Below are 19,938 nucleotides of genomic sequence, written 5' to 3' on the forward strand. Positions count from 1 at the left end.
GAGATGTGAGGATTCTCTCTAGGGGGGTGGCCACTTCCCAGCTGTGACTTTTACAACCCAGCCCTAAATATATAATTATGTGGAAGTCTTGCTATAGTCAGCAGAACTTACAAGGCAGTGTATGTTTAGCATAGCAACCCCAGAGGCAAAATGCAGCCTCTATTGCTGGTTGTACCAATTCTCCAGACTGCAGGTGAGCAACTGCAAAGGAAATCCTATACACAGAACTGGTGGTGTGGTTCCCCACCACCACCAAGAAAAATAGGTACTGGAACTCACCATGACGTTGTTCCAGTAAGTCGCAGGGGACTCAGGGCAGTCCTGAACAGCCGCTTGTTGACTTCCGGGGTGGCGCCATCGGCAATGGCGGACTCCCTCTGAACTGGAGGGACTAGCTCCGCACGAAACGGGTCTTTTCCGCTACGGCGAAGCGGGGACCCTTTTAAAAATCACAGGCGGATGAAGCCTGTGACCATGGGACTCGGCGGGCACCCTTAGCGCCCCCCCAACCCACAAACGAACCCACTAACGGGCTCCGAAGCGAAGAGGGGGAAGCGGCGCGGTGCTGTGAGTCAACTGCTATTTCCGTGGAGCGAAGCCACACAGCCATTGCCGGAGAGCGCTGCCTTTTTCCTGGGACAATTTGGCTTCTAAAATAAGCACCCGTGAGTACTTAAACTTTGAACAATTGGACTTTAAATAAGGACTTGCGAGCAGAAAGGAATTGGACTTAAAAATTTTACTTCAATTTGGTACTGAAACGGGAAGGTCAGCCTTCCGTTTCTTTGTAGACAGAATAAAGTAAAGACAACGTAAACTAGAGCTCAGAAAATCGCTTCTAAAGGATTGGCTTTCATCATTTAAAATTGTTGAACCCCCCTTCGGCAGCAGGATAAGAAGGGGGATCTTTTTTGGACTGTTTAAACCTACAGAAGTGAGTTTAAAGTAAAGTAACTTTCCACCGTCCTGATCCTGGAGCGGGGTGTCAGGACTGACGTTTGAAGCTCATTGACCAGAGATAAACGCTTTTGACAGATAGCTAAAAGAAGAGAAACATAGTGATTCCATTGTTTCCTTTCGCACCTTAAAGGAACAAATATTGACAAAATATCTGAAAAAAGGAAACTCTGTTGCTAGACTTGTCTTTAAAAGAAAGATCAAATAGAAGTTTTCCCCCTAGAGGGAGACTGTGAAACTGTAACCAACTCCTGGGAGCTGGCAGCTGTTACAGATTACAATCGTGGGAATAGACATCTGACCTTGCAGGACAATGTATTCAGAAGCTCTGTTGTGTGCTTTCTATAAAACAAATGCCCTACTGGAACAGCTACATGAGAAGACGAATTTGATGGCTGATTCGATTAGAAACTTTGAACAGGCAGTGGGAAATTTTGAACAGGCAGTGGGAAAATATGTGGAGCCCACCCAGGATTTAAATCAGGAGTGCGCCTTGACAGAACAGGCCCAACAGGAATATGAGCTTTCGGATTTGACAAATGAACTTGGAAAAAGCCAGATTTGGAAAGAAAAAGTTTGGTTTGGTTTGGAAATGGGGGGTTGGATAGACCCTCCTATGCAGGGATGTTTGGACTTTTCAAGTCTGGCAATGGGCCGTGAGATGTTTGGGATTGTGGGGGCTCTCAATTTTGGAGGGTTTTTGAAACATGTTTTTAAATACCACATGGAATTTAGTGTCAATTATGGAAAAGGGGCTGATCTGTCAAGAAGGGTCAAAAATATTGCTAAGCTGGAGTTCCCACAAGTGAAACGAGCAGGAGACAAGGGAAAATACAGTTACAAATTGTAGAAGAAGAGCTGCGGAAGGGACATGGAAGAGACTTAAGGGCCTCGGATATAAGGTTACCAGGTTAATGCGCCAGATCGATGGGATAATAAGGACTGACAAAACCCGGGACCAGGAGGAAGGGACGCTGGATGAAGATTGGATTTGTTTTTATTTCTTTTTTTTCATTACTAGGACTGTTTTATAAAATTGATGAACCTTAGAAAAATGTTGGAATGAAATTATTTGGCTTTAGTAAAAATGTTTAAAGAATTATGTAAGAATATTATGGTTATGAGAAGTTGATAAAAATAAGATTTAAGTTTTAAGTTCCAAGGTTTTTTATAATAAAATAAGATTAAAATAGTTTAAGGTAATGTAATGACAGAATATTATGAAATATGGAAAGGATTTGCTGTGACAATTAACAACCAGGACACAAGGAAGGGGAGGAGGAGGAGGTCAAGGAAAGAGGGTAATGACAGTTGAGGAGTTGAGAATAATGGATTTGTTTTTAAATGTTTTTAAATTTTTGTGGTGTATTTTTGTTTTTTTCTCTCTTATTTTGAATTTGTATTTGTATGGTTGGAAGTGGTTTGTTTTTCTCTTTTTCTATTTTGTTTTCTTTTGTAACTTTAAAAAAATTCTTTCAATAAATATCATTAAAAAAAAAAAAGAACAGCTGCTTGTTTTACAACAAGCCACGTTCACTGATCGCAGAGGTGCTTAGAACTATAGCAATCTGTTTCCCTAGCTGGTTTGGCGGTCACCCCTGGTTCTGGTGCAGGTCAAATAAATACGCCCCCGTCTCCCTCGTTCTCTTAGATTCAGGCAGATGGCTAGGGCAGCTCAGAAGGGCCCTTGTGGAGAAGTAGAAGCTTGGCTGGAAAGCTTAAAGCCTGCCACTGTTACATGGGAGACAGATTGAAGAAAAAGAAGTACGAATTGGCCCTGCCCTGACTAATCACGACTAGGAGTGGCTAGGAGCTAGGTCATAGATCTAAAAACAAAGTATAGAGTCGCACACGCTGGCCAGATTCCATTTTGGCTTGAAATGCTCTTTTTGTGCTTCCCAGAAGTACGGAAAGTCAAGAAGCTGGTGGGGTAATGTTGGCCTGCAATGGCGCCCACCTTAGAGGTGCTGGAACTGCACTCTGGCATATTTTGGCTGAAAAAAAGCACTGCATACAACATATCTACTCACAAGTCCCACTGAGTGAGTGGGGCTTCACCCTAGTTAAGTAGGTAAAGGATTGCAGCCTAGAAGTTTGAATGGTCTCTAATGCTGTTTTGTTTTTTTAATCGTCTCTGCATGTTCCAAAAGTGATGCAGTCCAGCAACCAACATATGACACGGGGCGTCTGATCACAAGGCAACAGCCTTCCCCCTAAGTCAGGGAAAGAAAGTGGCAAGGGTGATTTCGCTTACTAAGAATTCACGTATCCCCAAATTTGAGAACGTAAAAGGAAGGAAGAAAACAGGGCTCTTCGAAATGGACAAACAGCTGGCATCTTTTCACGCCTTTATTTGACATGTGGCTGAAGGCAAACCTCCCTTGGACAGCTGGTCCCTATAAAAGCGGCTGTAGGCGAAAGAACAGCTGCTCCTTGCTGTAACAGGTGTCGCTGTGGAGAGTTTAGGTGCTCCCTTCCAATCTCTTTTGCTTGCTTATAACTTGCTGGGATGAAGTCTGTAGGAATTCAAGGCAAAGTGACTTTTGAGTATAAGCCTCCCTAGCTGGCTAGTCAGAATAATAGAATGTTGGAATTGTAGAGTTGGAAGGGACCCCAAGGCTCATCTAGTCTAACCTCTGGCAATTCAGGAATCTCAGCTAATGCAGCCATGACAGATGACCATCTAACCTCTGCTGAAAAACCTCCAAGGAAGGAGAGTCCACAACCTCCCAAGGGAGACTGTTCCACTGTTGAACAGCTCTTGCTATCAGAAAGTTCTTCCTGATGTTTAGTCGGAATTTCTTTTCTTGTAACTTGAAGCCATTGGTTCAAGTCCTATCCCCCAGAGCAGGAGAAAACAAGCTTGTGCTCTCTTCCATGTGACAACCCTTGAGGTATTTGATCTTTGGGATCTTTCACCCCAGAGTGCATCCATTTGAACTAACTTCCATTCGCCATTTTGCTGCCCGATGTTGTGAGCCCTGTGGAGGCGTCTTGGCAGGGTCTGGTCAGTGGAGTAACAGAGCAAGTGTGCCAAACTGGATCCTGGGGAGGGGGGGGGGCTACTGATCTAGATGCCAAGGAGGGGCTGAGCAGGTTGTGAGGGGAGAGTCCTACTTCAGTGTCACTGGATGGCACTTGACAGCACTGGTGGCCTTGACAGCCACTTGACCTGACCCAGAGCAATTGCAATGACAAACCACCCCCACCCCAACAATAAATGCTGGCTACCGGTAATTGTCTGGTTGCGGGTGGCGCTGTGGGTTAAACCACAGAGCCTAGGACTTGACGATCAGAAGGTCAGCGGTTCGAATCCCCGCGACGGGGTGAGCTCCCATTGCTCGGTCCCTGCTCCTGCCAACCTAGCAGTTCGAAAGCACGTCAAAGTGCAAGTAGATAAATAGGTACCGCTCTAGCAGGAAGGTAAATGGCGTTTCCGTGCGCTGCTCTGGTTCGCGAGAAGCGGCTTAGTCATGCTGGCCACATGACCCGGAAGCTGTACGCCGGCTCCCTCAGCCAATAAAGCGAGATGAGCGCCGCAACCCCAGAGTCGGTCACAACTGGACCTAATGGTCAGGGGTCCCTTTACCTAATTGTCTGGTAATGTCGAATAAAGTCTTCCATCCCTTGCTACCTCCTCACGTTCTCCCATAACAATGAAGAGGTAGGCTTTGTAAATGAAAGAAAAGAACCTATCATTCACATAGCAAGCTCTTCCTTCTTTCTCCAGTCTGCTAAAGCCTTTGGGGAAAAAAGAGGAAACCCATTAGATCAGTGATGGCCAAATGTGGCCCTCCAGCTGTTTTGGGACTACAATTCCAATCACCCCTGACCACTGGTCCTGTTAGCTAGGGATGATGGGAGTTGTAGTCCCAAAACAGCTGGAGGGTCAAGTTGAGCCATCACTGCAGTGATGAATCCATCTCATCCAATGCAGTTATGACCACCTCCAAAACGAATACCGAGAAGAGAATTTCTTATGATAGTTGTTAGCACAATGGGGGGACGGACATGGTAGGAAGTGCCATCCTGTTCACAGCTTACAGATAACAAAAATGATGCTTGTGCATTGCTGTTTAGATAGATTAGACTTAAAGTAACTTCTTCAGTGCCCTGAAACTGCCACTGAAAAATCAAAATCCAAAAATCCAAAAATCAGAAACCAGAAAGAGACAGGGAGTGCCATTTACTTCAAAGGCATCCACTATAATCATAACTGTGGGACCTAGAAAGAGTGATGGGATGAAGCATGTGGTTTATGCATGCGCAGTCTATTGGAATGCAGTAAATCTACTGGTCATCATATGATCTCTGAGTGAGAGGCTTTTTCTTGTGTGCTCCTCCCTCTTCTGATCTCAGGCAGACACAGATTAGATTTCCGTTCCGCAACCGAAATAGCAGGCTGCACACAATGAAATTAGCTTAGTGTCTCATAAACTGAGGATTCCCAAGACACTATGGCAGAGGCGTGTGTTAACTCACTCTTTCCCAATCGAGTAGGTAAAAAGGAATGAAATAACTGAAACAGATGCCATGCGTCGCCTACAAGTTTCCTTCCTTGTTTCTGAACTGTAGCTTTTGCAGTCTTCCAGAAATGAAAGCTGAATTGCTAATAGAACCCTAAAGATACAACAACCCAAATCCAAACCTACAAAAGCAAATCTCCTGGGTTAGATACTCTGAACGATGCCAACCAGCTGTTCAGCAGGGGAAGGAGGGGAAATAAATACAGTCTTCTACCCTGAAGGATGGACGTGAGTGGCGCTGTGGGTTAAACCACAGAGCCTAGGACTTGCCGGTCAGAAGGTTGGCAGTTCGAATCCCTGCAACTGGGTGAGCTCCCGTTGCTCGGTCCCTGCTCCTGCCAACCTAGCAGTTCGAAAGCACATCAAAGTGCAAGTAGATAAATAGGTACCACTCCGGTGGGAAGGTATGTAAACGGCGTTTCCGTGCGCTGCTCTGGTTCTCCAGAAGCGGCTTAGTCATGCTGGCCTCATGACCCAGAAGCTGTACGCCGGCTCCCTGGCCAATAAAATGAGATGAGCACCACAACCCCAGAGTCGGACACGACTGGACCTAATGGTCAGGGGTCCCTTTACCTGTACGTTTACCCTGAACAGCCAATCTCCAGTCAGTGCCCCTCCATCCCTCAACTGCCATCACAGCACCTAAACGGTATCCCTGAACTTAACTGGGGAATGTGAATTTCTCTGTCCTTGGGTGTATCAGTATTCTGCAGACAGGCCACAGGCTCCACAGGCCAGCAGTACAGTTTGCTACCCACAAGGAAATGGAACCTGTGGGCTTTCAGATGTGGCTGGAGTACAACTCCCATCATCCATGCTTGCTGAGGTTGGTGGGAAGTAGAGTCCAACAACATCTGCAAGGTCGCTGGTTCCCCTACTTGTTTAACAGGTGGTCTTCAATAAAGCTGCTGTTGTTTAACAGAATCAGTGTCACCAGTGCGGTGTACATGCGTTCAAGCATGGCTAGGCAATCTGTGGGAGCGCACTCCTGGGACAATCAGATTGGCTCTGCTGGTGCACTGCACAACCCCAAGCTTGCCCCCTTCCCCCTCATAAGTAACATACCCTCCAACATTCCTCAGATGAAAATTGGGACATTTCTCACTCCACCTCAACTGAACTTCCTCGAAACCCCATTTTTTTTGTCTCCCTCCTCCCCTGCAGAGCATTTCCCATCAGAGGAAGGGTGAATTTGCCACCACAATTACACAAACAGAACACACCCACCCTCCGCCATCATGAGAAAACCCCTTAATCTCAATCTTATTTTATTTTATTCGTTGGTAGATTAACAAAAAGAAAAACACACGCCAACAAATTTTAGAGAGGGGCAGGATTGGATGTGGACGCACAAAACATATATTTTTTAAAATCAAGACTCCTTGCGCTCTGCTCCACTCCCCCTTTCTCCCTGCCCAGGACAGCCCTGTCCTCTGCCCGCCCCTCAGAGCTGGTGCATCACACAGGGCAGGGCCTCGCTGCCTGCAGCCTCTCCTTCTCCTCCTTTCCTGCTCTCCAGCAGTTGCTATGAGCTGCCCAAGGGAGGAAGCAGGCAGTAGCAGCCATGGAGAGGCAACAGAGTGCTCAGGGACGTAGGAAGGGGGGGCGTAGGGGGCAGGATGCCCCGGGTGCCACTATGGGAGGGGTGAGAAGATGGCCCCTGCTCACGCGGCTGCCCATATGGCCACCACACGCGAGCGGCAGCCCGTACAGACTGCATATGTGCAGCATCCCATACGGACTGCACATGTGCGGCATCCCATACGGTTGCCACATATGCGCAGTCCGTATGGGTTGTCGCTTGCCCTCTTTGAAAAATGTTTGGACACCCCTGGCATAAAGGATGTCTTGTGGCACACGGAGGAAAAAAAGAAAACACTTCCATCCACATTTAAGTGTCATCTAGCTGCTAAAATTATTGCTGAATCCAGCATTTCAGATGCATCCATGTCAAGGGCATCGTTGTTTCTCCATAAAAACAAAGCCCATCAATTTAGTTGTTTGATAAGCCAAACAACAATGACAACAGCATGTTAAATAGGCATGATCTGCTGGATAATGTGGTCTAACTTCTTCAATATAAAGTGTGCACAGTTAATTAGACTGCAATATAGTAGATGAAAAATCACTCTGTTGGCATGCAAATTCGGGGGTTGATCTGAGTAACTTTACAGTGGTACCTCGGGTTACAAACACTTCGGGTTACAGACTCCGCTAACCCGGAAGTAGTACATTGGGTTAAGAATTTTACCTCAGGATGAGAACAGAAATCGCACGGCAGTGGCAGCGGGAGGCCCCATTAGCTAAAGTGGTACCTCAGGTTAACAACAGTTTGAGGTTAAGAAGGGACCCCTGGAACTAATTAAGTTCGTAACCAGAGGTACCACTGTATTATTATTATTATTATTATTATTATTACAATGAGGGTTTGGTTTGCTAGCAGGCCTCTGAAGTTGCTCCACTATTCTGTTTGTTTTCTCTGCAAAAGTGTTTTGCTGATTTTGCTCACATCACATGAATAACACTGAGTCAGCTTCCCTATTGGAAAGTGTTGCCAATGTAATTAAACCTCCTTATTCAATAAAGGCTCTTTATTAAAAAGCGACACTTTTGGAAAACAAACAAACAGGGAAAATCCTTCCAGCAAAAGACCCCCCCCCCCGGCATGTGAATGTGCTGGTGTTCCCCTCCTCCTTTTTCAGCTGCCTTTTTATGGGAGGGGAGGCATAACTGAAATACTTTTCACTAATTTGCGATTCACGGCTGGCTTTGAAAAACTTACTCCCCCCCCCCTTCAACTAATTGGAAAACGTTAGCACATTTGACAGCTCACATCACGCCCTTGAAGGGCATCTAACTTCCATTGATATTCAAAGTTGAGGCTTAAACCAGTAGCTGGCAATATTCCCAAGTTGTTTCCCTTCAGAGAAAAAGTGGGGCACTTAAAATATCTCAGGTAGCAATCAGCAGTTTGAGAACTGACAGCACTGTGTGCCCTGCAAATGGATGTTTGTGCGAGTGCGGCTTTGGCTGTTCTGCAGGAAGGGTGAGAGAGGAATTGCGCTTCCCTCTTAAAACTTCTGGGCCACGTCTACAGAGAGAGAGAGGAGATATGTGTCTTATCAATGCCGTGAGTGCCAGAAGCCCTATCATCAACATCATCATCATCATCGATTTATTAATCACCTTCTAAACAAGCGATGCTCAAAGCGATGTACACTACAGATCATTAAAAGCAGCTCAAAACAAAAACAGCAAATACATATAAAACACAACTAAAACCGAAATAGACACTCTGTCAGGGCTGGAGTCACACGCAGGTCAGCAGATCTCTGTTGACAGTGAAGTTAACTCTTTATTCAACATCCAGGTTGTAATATTATAGAAGCTACAAGGCAAAAAAATGCCCCTTACTCAATACTGGTTGCCATGGGGCAGTTAGGAAAACATACATTCATAGACTTACAAGAAGGTTCATATCAACTCACCGTGGCTGCCGCTTCCACCTCAGTGCTTTCAGTTATTTCTTCAGGCCATACATTAAATCCCTTAGTTTCTGTGAAGAAATATATATTTTTAAATATAAAAAATTGTTCTATTCGTGGGCCATTAAAAAACCAAACAGAAATCAGCAGTGCCACAACAGAAATCAGTAGTACATATTAAAAACAAGCAGAATGAGTAATATTAGCAGAAATGTTGGGCTGACCCAAAAATTATGGTGGCCTGTCTAGATCCAAAGCATCATACTAGTTTTGTACAGCCATGGTAGTTTTAGACTTGCAGTTTCTCAAAGTGCAGCAGTTGCAAATCTACATGAAGTTTTTTTTTTTAAGGGAGGAGAGTTTCAAAACCAGGTTAGTCATGTGGTATGCATGGGACACAGCTGTGCAAAAGAAAAAGGATAAAAACTGCATGGGGTTCCTGCTTGTTCTTATGGATATATAATTAGAAAAGGACTATGGAACTTTGTTTCAATATATGTTTACGGCAGCGAGACTATTGTATGCAGAAAGATGGAGAGACTCACGATTACCAACAATGGAAGAATGGTTGTTAAAATGGACAGACTGCACTGTTTGAAACATGGCAACCCTAACATATGGATTTGGGGATTGAAGATAATGTTGGTTTATAGAAAATGATTTTGTTGGGTGTTATATTGCGGCAGATGAAGTGACTATTGTTTATATATAGCGAACAGATGAAGAATGGGAAGTTCTTTAATTTCTGTATTTTTTCTTTTCCAGTCTCTCTTTTAAATTCTTTTCTCCTCCTTCCCTTTTCTTTTCCTCTTTTCCTCCATGTTTTTATTATATTTAACATTGGATAAAAATATATATTTGGTATTAAGTTTTGCATCTCTCTTTAGAAATTCTAATGGAACTTATTCCAGAAAATAAAATAAAATAGCCAAACATATGGCCTTTATTTCATTCATCACAACTCTTATTTGTCCTATTTTCAATTGCGGTTTGGAGGGTCTGGCATTAAAAGGCTTACAAAAACCTTTGTAAGCTTTTTATAATTTGTAATGGACATTTTAAGGGAAAATAAGGAAGTATATAAAATTTAAAGTTAGTAGAAGCACATAAACAAACAAACAAACACCTGTACCATGGACCATAGAATCAGAAATCTAAACAGATTAATTTCAAAAATTGCAGGCTGAATGAGCACCAGCGCATGTTACTGATGTCAATTTCAGCTCTCTTTTCATCCGGCCACATTGCAGGGAAATTAAATGAGGCGTAGCTCCTGTAGGGCAGCTCAATCAGCACTAGCTAGCTGGGCAGCTTTTGATGCTCACTAGCTTCCCTTACGTTGAGCACACTGCTGACTTACTTGTTTCATTTGATTCACTGTTGATTTCAGCCCTGAATAGTGCTTTGGATGGCTGATGGGGCAGCAACAATCAGAGAGAAGGGACAACAGAATAGAAACAGAGTTGAGGTAGTAGCAGCTCAGTTGGCAGAGTGGGAGACTGCTGATCTCAGGGTTGGGGGTTCAAGCCCCATGTTGGGCAAAAAGATTCCTGCATCGCAGGGGGTTGGACTAGATGACCCTGGTGGTCCCTTCCAACTCTACCATTCTATGATTCTATCTCTTCAAATGCAAAGCAGACATCCAAAGAGAGGGCAAGGAGCCTGCTAGTTAAGACTGAGGACTGGCCAGATCTGACTCCTGTGCTTACAACCCCCTCCCTTTATTAATCACATATGAGGGTCAACATTAGATTTATTGGATTTTTTAAAAATATGGAATTTGTAACACTATTGTTGATAATACAAGGATAGTATTGGGGGGGGGGGCTGATATTTTCCTGAAGCACATCCCTCAAATCACTTGGGAGGGATGATTTTTATTATTTAAAAAGACAAAGGACAACACCTTCTCCACATCAATATAAGGCAGCAACTGTGTCATTTAAGGGCAATTTTAAACACGTGGGGATCATTCACTACCCAAATACCTTGGGCAAGTTGATTTTCACCTTTTCATTAGGACCCTTAATTGGGTTCTAATTCTCTCCAAGGTCATTTTAATCAAACGTTGAAAGTGTGTTTGTCTTCAAACGCCATCAAACAATCCTTTACTGGGTAGGATTATATACTGCTGGTGAAGTACAGTGGGAAAGTTTTATTTATACTCCTTTGGGGTCATTTGTGACATCCAAGGGATGGGAGAGCTAAGCCAAATAGGCACAAGAGCTTGATCCTAAGATGTGAGCTTTTAAGACCTGGCATCTATTTCAGTGCCAAAGCTCAACAATACCACATAGGAACTAAGAGTAGATTGAGATGCCTCTGAGCAGGTGCAGAGTGTATTTCCCTCGCCACTGAGTAACACCAAACATAATTTATCCTAAGAGCAAATGGACACAAGCCTGTGACACATCAGACCCTATGATTTTTATGTATGTGTGGACAACACCACTTATACCAATAAATGTTGAAAAGGTGTGTTTGCTGATGAGTATTCAGATATTTCAGCTGGACTGGAATGCAATCATGTTGTTCTCATCATATGTACTCCAGACACTCCACAGGACACGCTCAAGAAGAATCATACCCTCCAACATTTCTCTGATGAAAATAGGGAGGGTCCTATTCAACAACAACAACAACAATTTTATTATTTGTTCCCCACCCATCTGACTGGGTTGCCCTAGCCACTCTGGCCAGCTTCCGACATATATAAAAACATCATAAAACGTTATAAACATAAAAAACTCCCCTATGCAGGGATGTCTTTAGATGTCTTCAAAAAGTTATTTATCTCCTTGGCTTGGGGGTTGCATGGTGCCATACCCTCTAACATTTCTCCGATAAAAATAGGGGCGTCCTAAGGAAAAGTGGGACATTCTGGGATCAAATCAGAAACCGGAACAGCTTCTGTAAATCCGGGACTGTCCCTGGAAAATAGGGACACTTGGAGGGTCTGATGAGATCTTCCCAAAGGCTCAATCATCAGTTACCTTTATGATATCAAAGAATTCATCAGAAGACTTTTGTGTAAGGAGTTAACTTATTAAAAAGAAATCCAGCAGCTTTGTCACTTTAGATATTGGTTTATAAGCTAAACCAAGCGATGTGGAGTGATCAGAGAGTGCAAGCCCTTTACCATGCCTAGTCTAGGTAAAGGTAAAGGACCCCTGGATGGTTAAGTCCAGTCAAAGGCAACTATGGGGTTGCAGCGCTCATCTCACTTTTCAGGCCAAGGGAGCCGGTGTTTGTCTACAGACAGCTTTCTGGGTCATGTGGCCAGCATGACTAAACCACTTCTGGTGCAACAGAACACCGTGACAGAAAACCAGAGTGCACGTAAACACCGTTTACCTTCCCACCGCAGCGGTACCTATTTATCTACTTGCACTGGTGTGCTTTCGTACTGCTAGGCTGGCAGGAGCTCACCCCATCACAGGGATTCGAACCGCCAACCTTCCAATTGGCAAGCCCAAGAGGCTCAGTGATTTAGACCACAGTGCCACCCACATCCCTAGTCTACTGCAGAAAGCACCTAGCAATGGAGGAACATCTAGGTTGAAGGTAACTCTCTACTTCCTGCCTCACATCAAGGTCACAAGGGCTTCCAATTTTAACACTACAGACGCCATTATGATAGCGTCTGCATTGACCCGCAACTCACTTCAGAGCCAAGTACTGGAATTTACTTTTAATACCCTGAACCAGGGAGGGGGGAACTGTGACCCTCCAGATGTTGGACTCCAGCAAGCACAGCCAATAGCCAGAGGTGATAATCCAACAATGGAGGGCTACAGGTTCCCCATCCTTGCCCTAAGTAACCTGCAACCTGAATATACTACTGCTGCTAACTTCATTATTTATACCTTGCCCATCTGGCTGGGTTTCCACAGCCACACTGGGCATCTTCCAGCAAAATATAAAAACATCAAACATTAAAAACTTCCCTAAACAGGGCTGCCTTCAGATGTCTCCTAAAAGTAGCGTAGTTCTTTCTCTCCTTGACATCTGATAATAAATAATAATAATAATAATTTATTATTTATACTCCGCCCATCTGGCTGAGTTTCCCCAGCCACTCTGGGCAGCTTCCAATCAAGTGTTAAAAACAGTACAATGTTACATATTAAAAATTCCCTGAACAGGGCTGCCTTAAGATGTCTTCTGAATGTCAGGTAGCTGATGGGAGGGTATTCCACAAGGAGGGCGCAAATGCCAAGAAGACCCTCTGCCTGGTTCCCTGTAACCTCACTTCTCACAGTGAGGGAACTGCCAGAAGACCCTCGGAAGTGGACCTCAGTGTCCGGGCTGAATGATGGGGGTGGAGATGCTTCTTCAGGTATATTGGATCGAGGCCGTTTAGGGCTTCAAAAGTCAGCACCAACACTTTGATTTGTGCTCGGAAACGTACTGGGAGCCAGTGATGATCCTTTAGGACTGGTGTTACATGGTCCCGGCAGCCACTCCCAGCCACCAGTCTAGCTGCCGCATTCTGGATTAGTTGTAGTTTCCGAGTCACTTTCAAAGATAGCCCAACGTAGAGTGCATTTTGATAGTCCAATGTTTATCTCTTCCCTTGAGACCCCACATACATGCTTAGATCTTCAAAGTTTCCTACCACTGGTTGAGATACAGAAAGTTGCTCCATGGGGCATGGCTTTCTTACTGGTTGTCCCTCAGCTGGCTGGAATTATTTGTCATGGGGGTGTCCATTGGGCGGAATATAAATAATAAAACTATTCTTAATTACTATTACTTAACACATGAAATGCCACTGGTGCCATGCGCTCATGAAGATGACTTAGGCAAACCTCTCTCTCCCATAGCCTCCCCTTGATTCAGTCTCTGAACCCTCACACAGAGTTGCTGCAAGGATCATTGAGAAAACAAGTGTGAAATGCTTTGAACACTCAGAAGCATTATGTGACTAATAATAAGATTATTATTTTTTAAATGCTTTGGGGTCTAACCAGGCACCTAATGACATCACACCATCAAATATTCTGTGACTGTAAAATGAAATGTGCTTCTACTGCATTGATAATACAACAGCATTACCTGCTATATTTATTGGCCAGAGATATTGATTGCAGCTGTTGCTCCAGTGAGAGCTACTGACAACAGCAATTGAGATAATCTGCACACTATAGAGTTGCTTATTCTTTCCGAAGGCGTTGCAAGTGGAGGAAAAGAAAAGAAAGAGAAGTTGCCAGGGAAACCCTTTTGAAGTATTTCTGTGGCTTGAAAATACCCTCTGAAAGGATCCCTGCATTCATGGCGCTGAGTATCTTTTGAAAACCTGCCTCTTCAGTTCATCAAGTGGCCACAAAGGGCCACGATAATGGTTGCTTCCTTTTATTTCAAAGCCATTATGTGTTAGCGTGTTTTAGCAACGAGATCTCGTGCACAGAAGATCTATTTTTCTTCTTTCAGCAACTACAGAACAGACCAAGCGGATTAGGTGACTAGCAAAATGACTGCCGTGTGAGGACGAGAGTTGCATGTATGTGTCATAAGGACACAGGAAGCGATTTAGACCGAGTCCGACCATTGCTCCATCTAACTCAGGGTCGTTGACAATGATTAGAAGTCACTTTTCAGGGTTTCATCCCAGGTCTACTTGGAAATGCCTTACCGTGCTAGAGCTATGGTCTTCACCAATGATGGGCCTATACATTGCAGGGACTGCTGGCAGTGGGGACAATTTTTGCATGTATACCCCAACAAGGGGGTATGGCAGGGGGTTGGACTCAATGGCCCTTGTGGTCTCTTCCAATCATATTCTAATGTTCAGCTTTCTTTCTTTCTTTTTTTAAGGGCAACATGGGCACAGCCTCAGATGTTGAATTAAAATGGGGAATCAGATTTGGCACTAGCATGCAGCATACCTGAGCAAGTGTTGCAGCTCTGGAACCCGCCAGGTGCTGCTGTCCAGCTCGGACTCCGAGGGAGGCACAAAACCCCACAAATTGCTCCCTGCTCCCCTTGGATCACCCTGTGGCCTTGCTACCCCTTCCACAGACCTTGATGGGGCCCAACACTAATGACATCGGGCCTCCAAACCCCTTTATTTTTTGAAGGCCTGCAACACTGATACGAGCACTGCAGCCCCCAACACAGCCAAAATCCTACCTTCCCCACAATGATGTGCTGCCATGAAAGCCCAGGCTCTTGTCAGGATAGGACCATCTGCCCGAAAGCGGCAACAGTACTGAAAGGACTACCAAGTTGGTGAAAACAGACTCACTGACACAGCAGCCATTTAAATTTCCCCACAAGGGAGAAGTTCATGGTGAGTTCCAGCAACTCCTTGTCTAGAAAAATAGCATGGATTATTTCGATTTATATACCACCCTTTGTCCAAAGATCCCAGCATAGCTGTCAATTTACAGATTTGAAAATAAGGGACCAGCAGCCTCGAAAATAAGGGATCAGCAGCCAAAATAAGGGATTTTAGTCAACCAGCAGCCAAATGAAGCCTCAAGTGGTGGTTCCCACAGCGCAGCAACCCGGCAAAGGGGATGCAGCAAGGAAAATCACCGTCACCTCTCCGCTGGGAAGCGCTGAGCAAAGGCGAGTCCCCAGGCAACGCGGCCAATTTGATCAGCACAAGACATGCAAGCTCCACCCCCAGTCGTTCTTAGACTCCTTATTGGGTGAGCAACACAGCCAAGCAACACAGTTGGAGCCTCCCTCCTCCCTGGCCAGCAGGGAGGGAGGGAGAGGAGCTGCTTCCTTTGAAACCCGGGAAATTTAAGGGACATCATCAATAAGGGACAGCAGCGGGACATGGCGCTGGGATAAGGGACTGTCCTGCCAAATAAGGGACACTTGACAGCTATGGATCTCAGGGTGGTATACAACATTAAGAACATAATTTATGCAGCATAATGATAAAAACACCATACAGAATGCTCTGAGGCTCATTTCCTGAGTCTGCAATCCTATGTCCATTTTCCTAGGTGTAAGCCCCAAGGTGCAGAGTGGGGTTTACTTTGGAGTAAACATGCCTAGGGTTACTCTGCATGGTAGTTTAGACTCTGGATCAACTCGGATTGAAAGGACTATGTTTATAAGTGAAATTATGCTGCCTCCGTTGCTATTCTCTTGGAAACATTGTGAAATGAGTAACAGAAACCCCCTTGGTCTCAGAGCAAACCTTTCATATTGAATACTTTGGAGCATACTTCTGCCTCCCTCAGTTAGAGATCAATTCTACTTTTCCCTCTTTCAGCACTTATGTAAGCTGTTCTTCATTGTCAAGGGCTGTAACTTGATAAGTGACACCTGGCTACATTATATCTATTACAGAAACAATGCTCTCCCTCTTCAAAATCACCAACAGCATTAAAACATGTTGCAATAAAATATATATGAACTTTTTATAGGCTTGTGTCTGCTGACACCCATTTTTACGACTCTCGCCTCAGTCATCAAACTTAGAAATTCATTATCTCCATGCTGTGTTCTCAATGTCGTTGGTGAATTCACTACCATCTGCAAGAAAAGCCCTTAAAATTATATGGCTATCTGCAGAGGTGCTGCCAAGTGCCCTCCTGCCTTGACTGCCCCACTCTTTTTTCTGCTGCTATTTACCGGCTTTCCCCCCCTTACCTTTTGCTTGCCATCTTGGTCACACTGATCTCTCTCCAGGGCCAGCAAGCCTATTTGCTACCACACCATGCAAGGGGAAGTGCTGAGATAGTCAACACCCCTCCATGTTTCCCACCATGTTAACTTAATTAGTTGATTGGCTGAGCTTGCTGCCACTCTTGCTCTTTGAGGAATGGTTTAAATTAAGACCATGGGCAGCTGGTGCCTTGGCTGCAACCCAGCAGTTTCCTTCCTAGAACATCCCTGCTGTTTCCTGTTGCAGGGGGCTTTTGAGGGTGGTGATTGGGGAGAGGCTGAGCTGCGCAGCATACAGCCTGAACTTGGACCCCATAATGTAGCCTTCATGGATCAGTCTGGCCAAATTGTGTGGAAGAGTCCGGCTAAAGCTTGACCACTTGAGTCGGCTGAATGTATAAATTTGTCCTCAGTTTGGTTGATATACCATATTTTTCTGTGTATAAGATGCCCTCATGTATAAGATGGAACCTCCCCCCCCCCCTTTTAACCTAGAATTAAGAAATCAATATTTTAGGGTTGCCATATCTCTAGAAGTGGAAATCCAGAAGGGCGGCAGCAGAGGTGGAGAGTTGTTGAGCTTTTTTGGGGCAAATGGACGAGTGGGCATAATGCAAGCCCCAATCCCCAAACCCGAGTGATACCTCGGGTTAAGAACTTAATTCGTTCTGGAGGTCCGTTCTTAACCTGAAACTGTTCTTAACCTGAGGTACTGCTTTAGCTAATGGGGCCTCCAACTGCCGCCGCGGCCGCACGATTTCTCTTCTCATCCTGAAGCAAAGTTCTTAACCCGAGGTACTATTTCTAGGTTAGCGGAGTCTGTAACCTGAAGCGTCTGTAACCCAAGGTACCACTGTATTTGCAAAAAAAATAAATAAATGAGAAAATCCCCCCAGCGACCCACTTTTAAATGGCTGGCAGAACTGGTTCCAGCAGCTTCTTCATGGCAGCCGCAGGAAGCTAAGTACAGTGGTACCTCGAGTTACAAATGCCTCAGGTTACAAATGCTTCAGGTTACAAACTCCGCTAACCTGGAAGAGTTACCTCGATTTGAGAACTTTTTCCCCAGGATGAGAACGGAAATTGTGTGCCGGTGGCACAGCGGCAGCAAAAGGCCCCATTAGCAAAAGCATGCCTCTAGTTAAGAACAGTTTAAGGTTAAGAATGGACCTCCAGAATGAATTAAGTTTGTAACTAGAGGTACCACTGTAGTGGGTTTTTATTTTTATTTTTTACCCCTGTGCATTCACCATTCATGTCTAAGATGACCCCAATTTTTGACTCCCCCCCCCAAAAAAAGCATTGTCTTATACATGGGAAAATACGGTATTCCTCTTTTTCAACAAGGAGTCTGCATGTGGCATTTGTTTCTCTTCCATCTTACCTTCCGTTGTCTTCTGTGGGCAGGCCACACATATTGTCCTCTAAGGAGCCACTGAACATACTGGTGGCATCTCAGTTATTGCAAGCAGCATGAGCAATGGGAACATGACCTTGGTCTGAAGATCAATCTAAACTATATTTCTGCACATATATGCAAAGAACATGACTGCTCCTCTTTACTTTGGTGTCATTTTGAAGTGTGTACCCTCCATTGAGTCAGGTCCCCTTGAGCTGGATCAAGTAGATTATAAACTTAGAATTACATGTGCTGTACTGTTAAATTTATTTGTTGTGGGAATTAGAATTACGGGTGGGATGCATAACTTCAGGTAGTGAGTGCATTTTTTAAAAAATCCAGCTGTTATCAACTTCCTTTTTAAGTTTTCTCCTTTGAAATATATTTTGCAAAATAGCTGGCTGCATCAGTCTCCCTAGCAAGGTGCATCAGTCTCCCTCAGTATTAACTTTAAGCTGGAATTTAAAAACTTTTTTTTTCATCTATCCAGGCATTTGATGACAGAAAGACCTGTCCCCGGTAACCCTGATATTATTAGATTTGACAGTAGGTGATTATTTTTAGGAGTTTTAGGAGTTTTTAAACTTCTTTATAGAAGTTTGAAGTGTATTGTTTTAGCACTAACACGTTTGCTAATCTGGGTTCCTTTGGAGGAAGGTGTAAATTTAAACAAAACTAATAAGAAGAAAAATCTCTATTTGCACTCTTAATGCATTTGGGTTTAGAGCAGGGATGGCTAATATAACACCTTCCAGTTGTTGCTGGAGCACAACTCCCATCACCATGGTGACTGATGGGAACTGGAGTCCAACATCTGGAAGGCATGATGTTGGCTACTTCTGCTTTATAGCTTGTGACCCACCAAGCCAAATCTGGAGAAAGTAGCTGAGAGGGGTGTGTGTGTGTGCGCGCGCATGTGCTGGTTTTGGGGATCATGGGCTCTTCCTCAACCAGATCTAAGGTTTCAGCAAGCTATTCCTAAGGTAAAGGTAAAGGGACCCCTGACCATTAGGTCCAGTCATGGTCGACTCTGGGGTTGCGGCTCTCATCTCGCTTTAATGGCTGAGGGAGCCAGAGTACAGCTTCCGGGTCATGTGGCCAGCATGACTAAGCCGCTTCTGGTGAACCAGAGCAGCGCACGGAAACGCCGTTTACCTTCCTGCCAGAGCGGTACCTATTTATCTACTTGCACTTTCATGTGCTTTCGAACTGCTAGGTTGGCAGGAGCAGGGACCGAGCAACGGGAGCTCACCCTGTCGCGGGGATTCGAACCGCCGACCTTCTGACCGGCAAGTCCTAGGCTCTGTGGTTTAACCCACAGCGCCACCCATGTCCCTTAAGCTATTCCTAGTTTATATCAAAAATCTTAAGCCCAACTATGTGTTATGTTAAGTGTGAAAAAGCAGCTGGAGAGGGGCTGATTGAATGTGGGGGTGGGTGCAAAGGGGAGATGCCAGGAACCAAAAATGATGGCTGCACAGATGAGAGTTGGCTCACGTAGGTGAGTCGAGGGAAAAATGCATCCCAGGCAGTTTTTGACATGAAGCATTAATTTTTTTTTTTTTGATTAAAGAGTTTTCTCCAAACACATTTGGAACCAATTCTATTTGTGCAGCTGTCTTTTTGTTGTTGCTGTTCCTAACTTTTTCTGCAGCTGTTTTTGATTCACTCTGATGGGAGTGGGAAGATGGGGTTAACCCTTTCTCTCTTGCACCACCAAAAATGACACACACACACACACACACACACACACACGTGCGTACACACATACCTTTAAAGCACATTTGAAGCACATTCCCAGCAACCCTTAACTAAACACAGTGCCCAGAATTCTTTGAGGGAAAATGTTATTCGAATGTGCTTTAAAGGCACAGTGTGTATGTAGTCCCAAGAAGGGGCTATTTGCACCTGTAAATCTTCTTTGCAGCAAATAGCTTCAAGG

The 19,938-nt window shown here is 44.6% G+C and overlaps 1 protein-coding gene across 7 annotated transcripts in view; it reads right to left on the reverse strand.

Moving 5' to 3' along the window:
* The window catches only part of PALM2AKAP2 (PALM2 and AKAP2 fusion), a 224,425-nt gene that overhangs the window by 93,383 nt on the left and 111,104 nt on the right, over window positions 1-19,938 (reverse strand). For 4 of the 7 annotated variants that reach the window (XM_080986690.1, XM_080986689.1, XM_080986684.1 and 1 more), the window contains one exon: window positions 8,972-9,039. In XM_080986690.1, coding sequence (XP_080842816.1) covers window positions 8,972-9,039 — 68 coding nt within the window. Of the gene's footprint in view, window positions 1-8,949; window positions 9,040-13,586; window positions 13,639-15,100; window positions 15,286-19,938 lie in introns of those variants that run through there. The other 3 variants (XM_080986695.1, XM_080986694.1, XM_080986696.1) reach the window with 3 other exon arrangements.

This window comes from Podarcis pityusensis (assembly GCF_964106645.2).
Source record: "Podarcis pityusensis genome assembly, chromosome: 17".
Lineage (NCBI taxonomy): Eukaryota > Metazoa > Chordata > Lepidosauria > Squamata > Lacertidae > Podarcis > Podarcis pityusensis.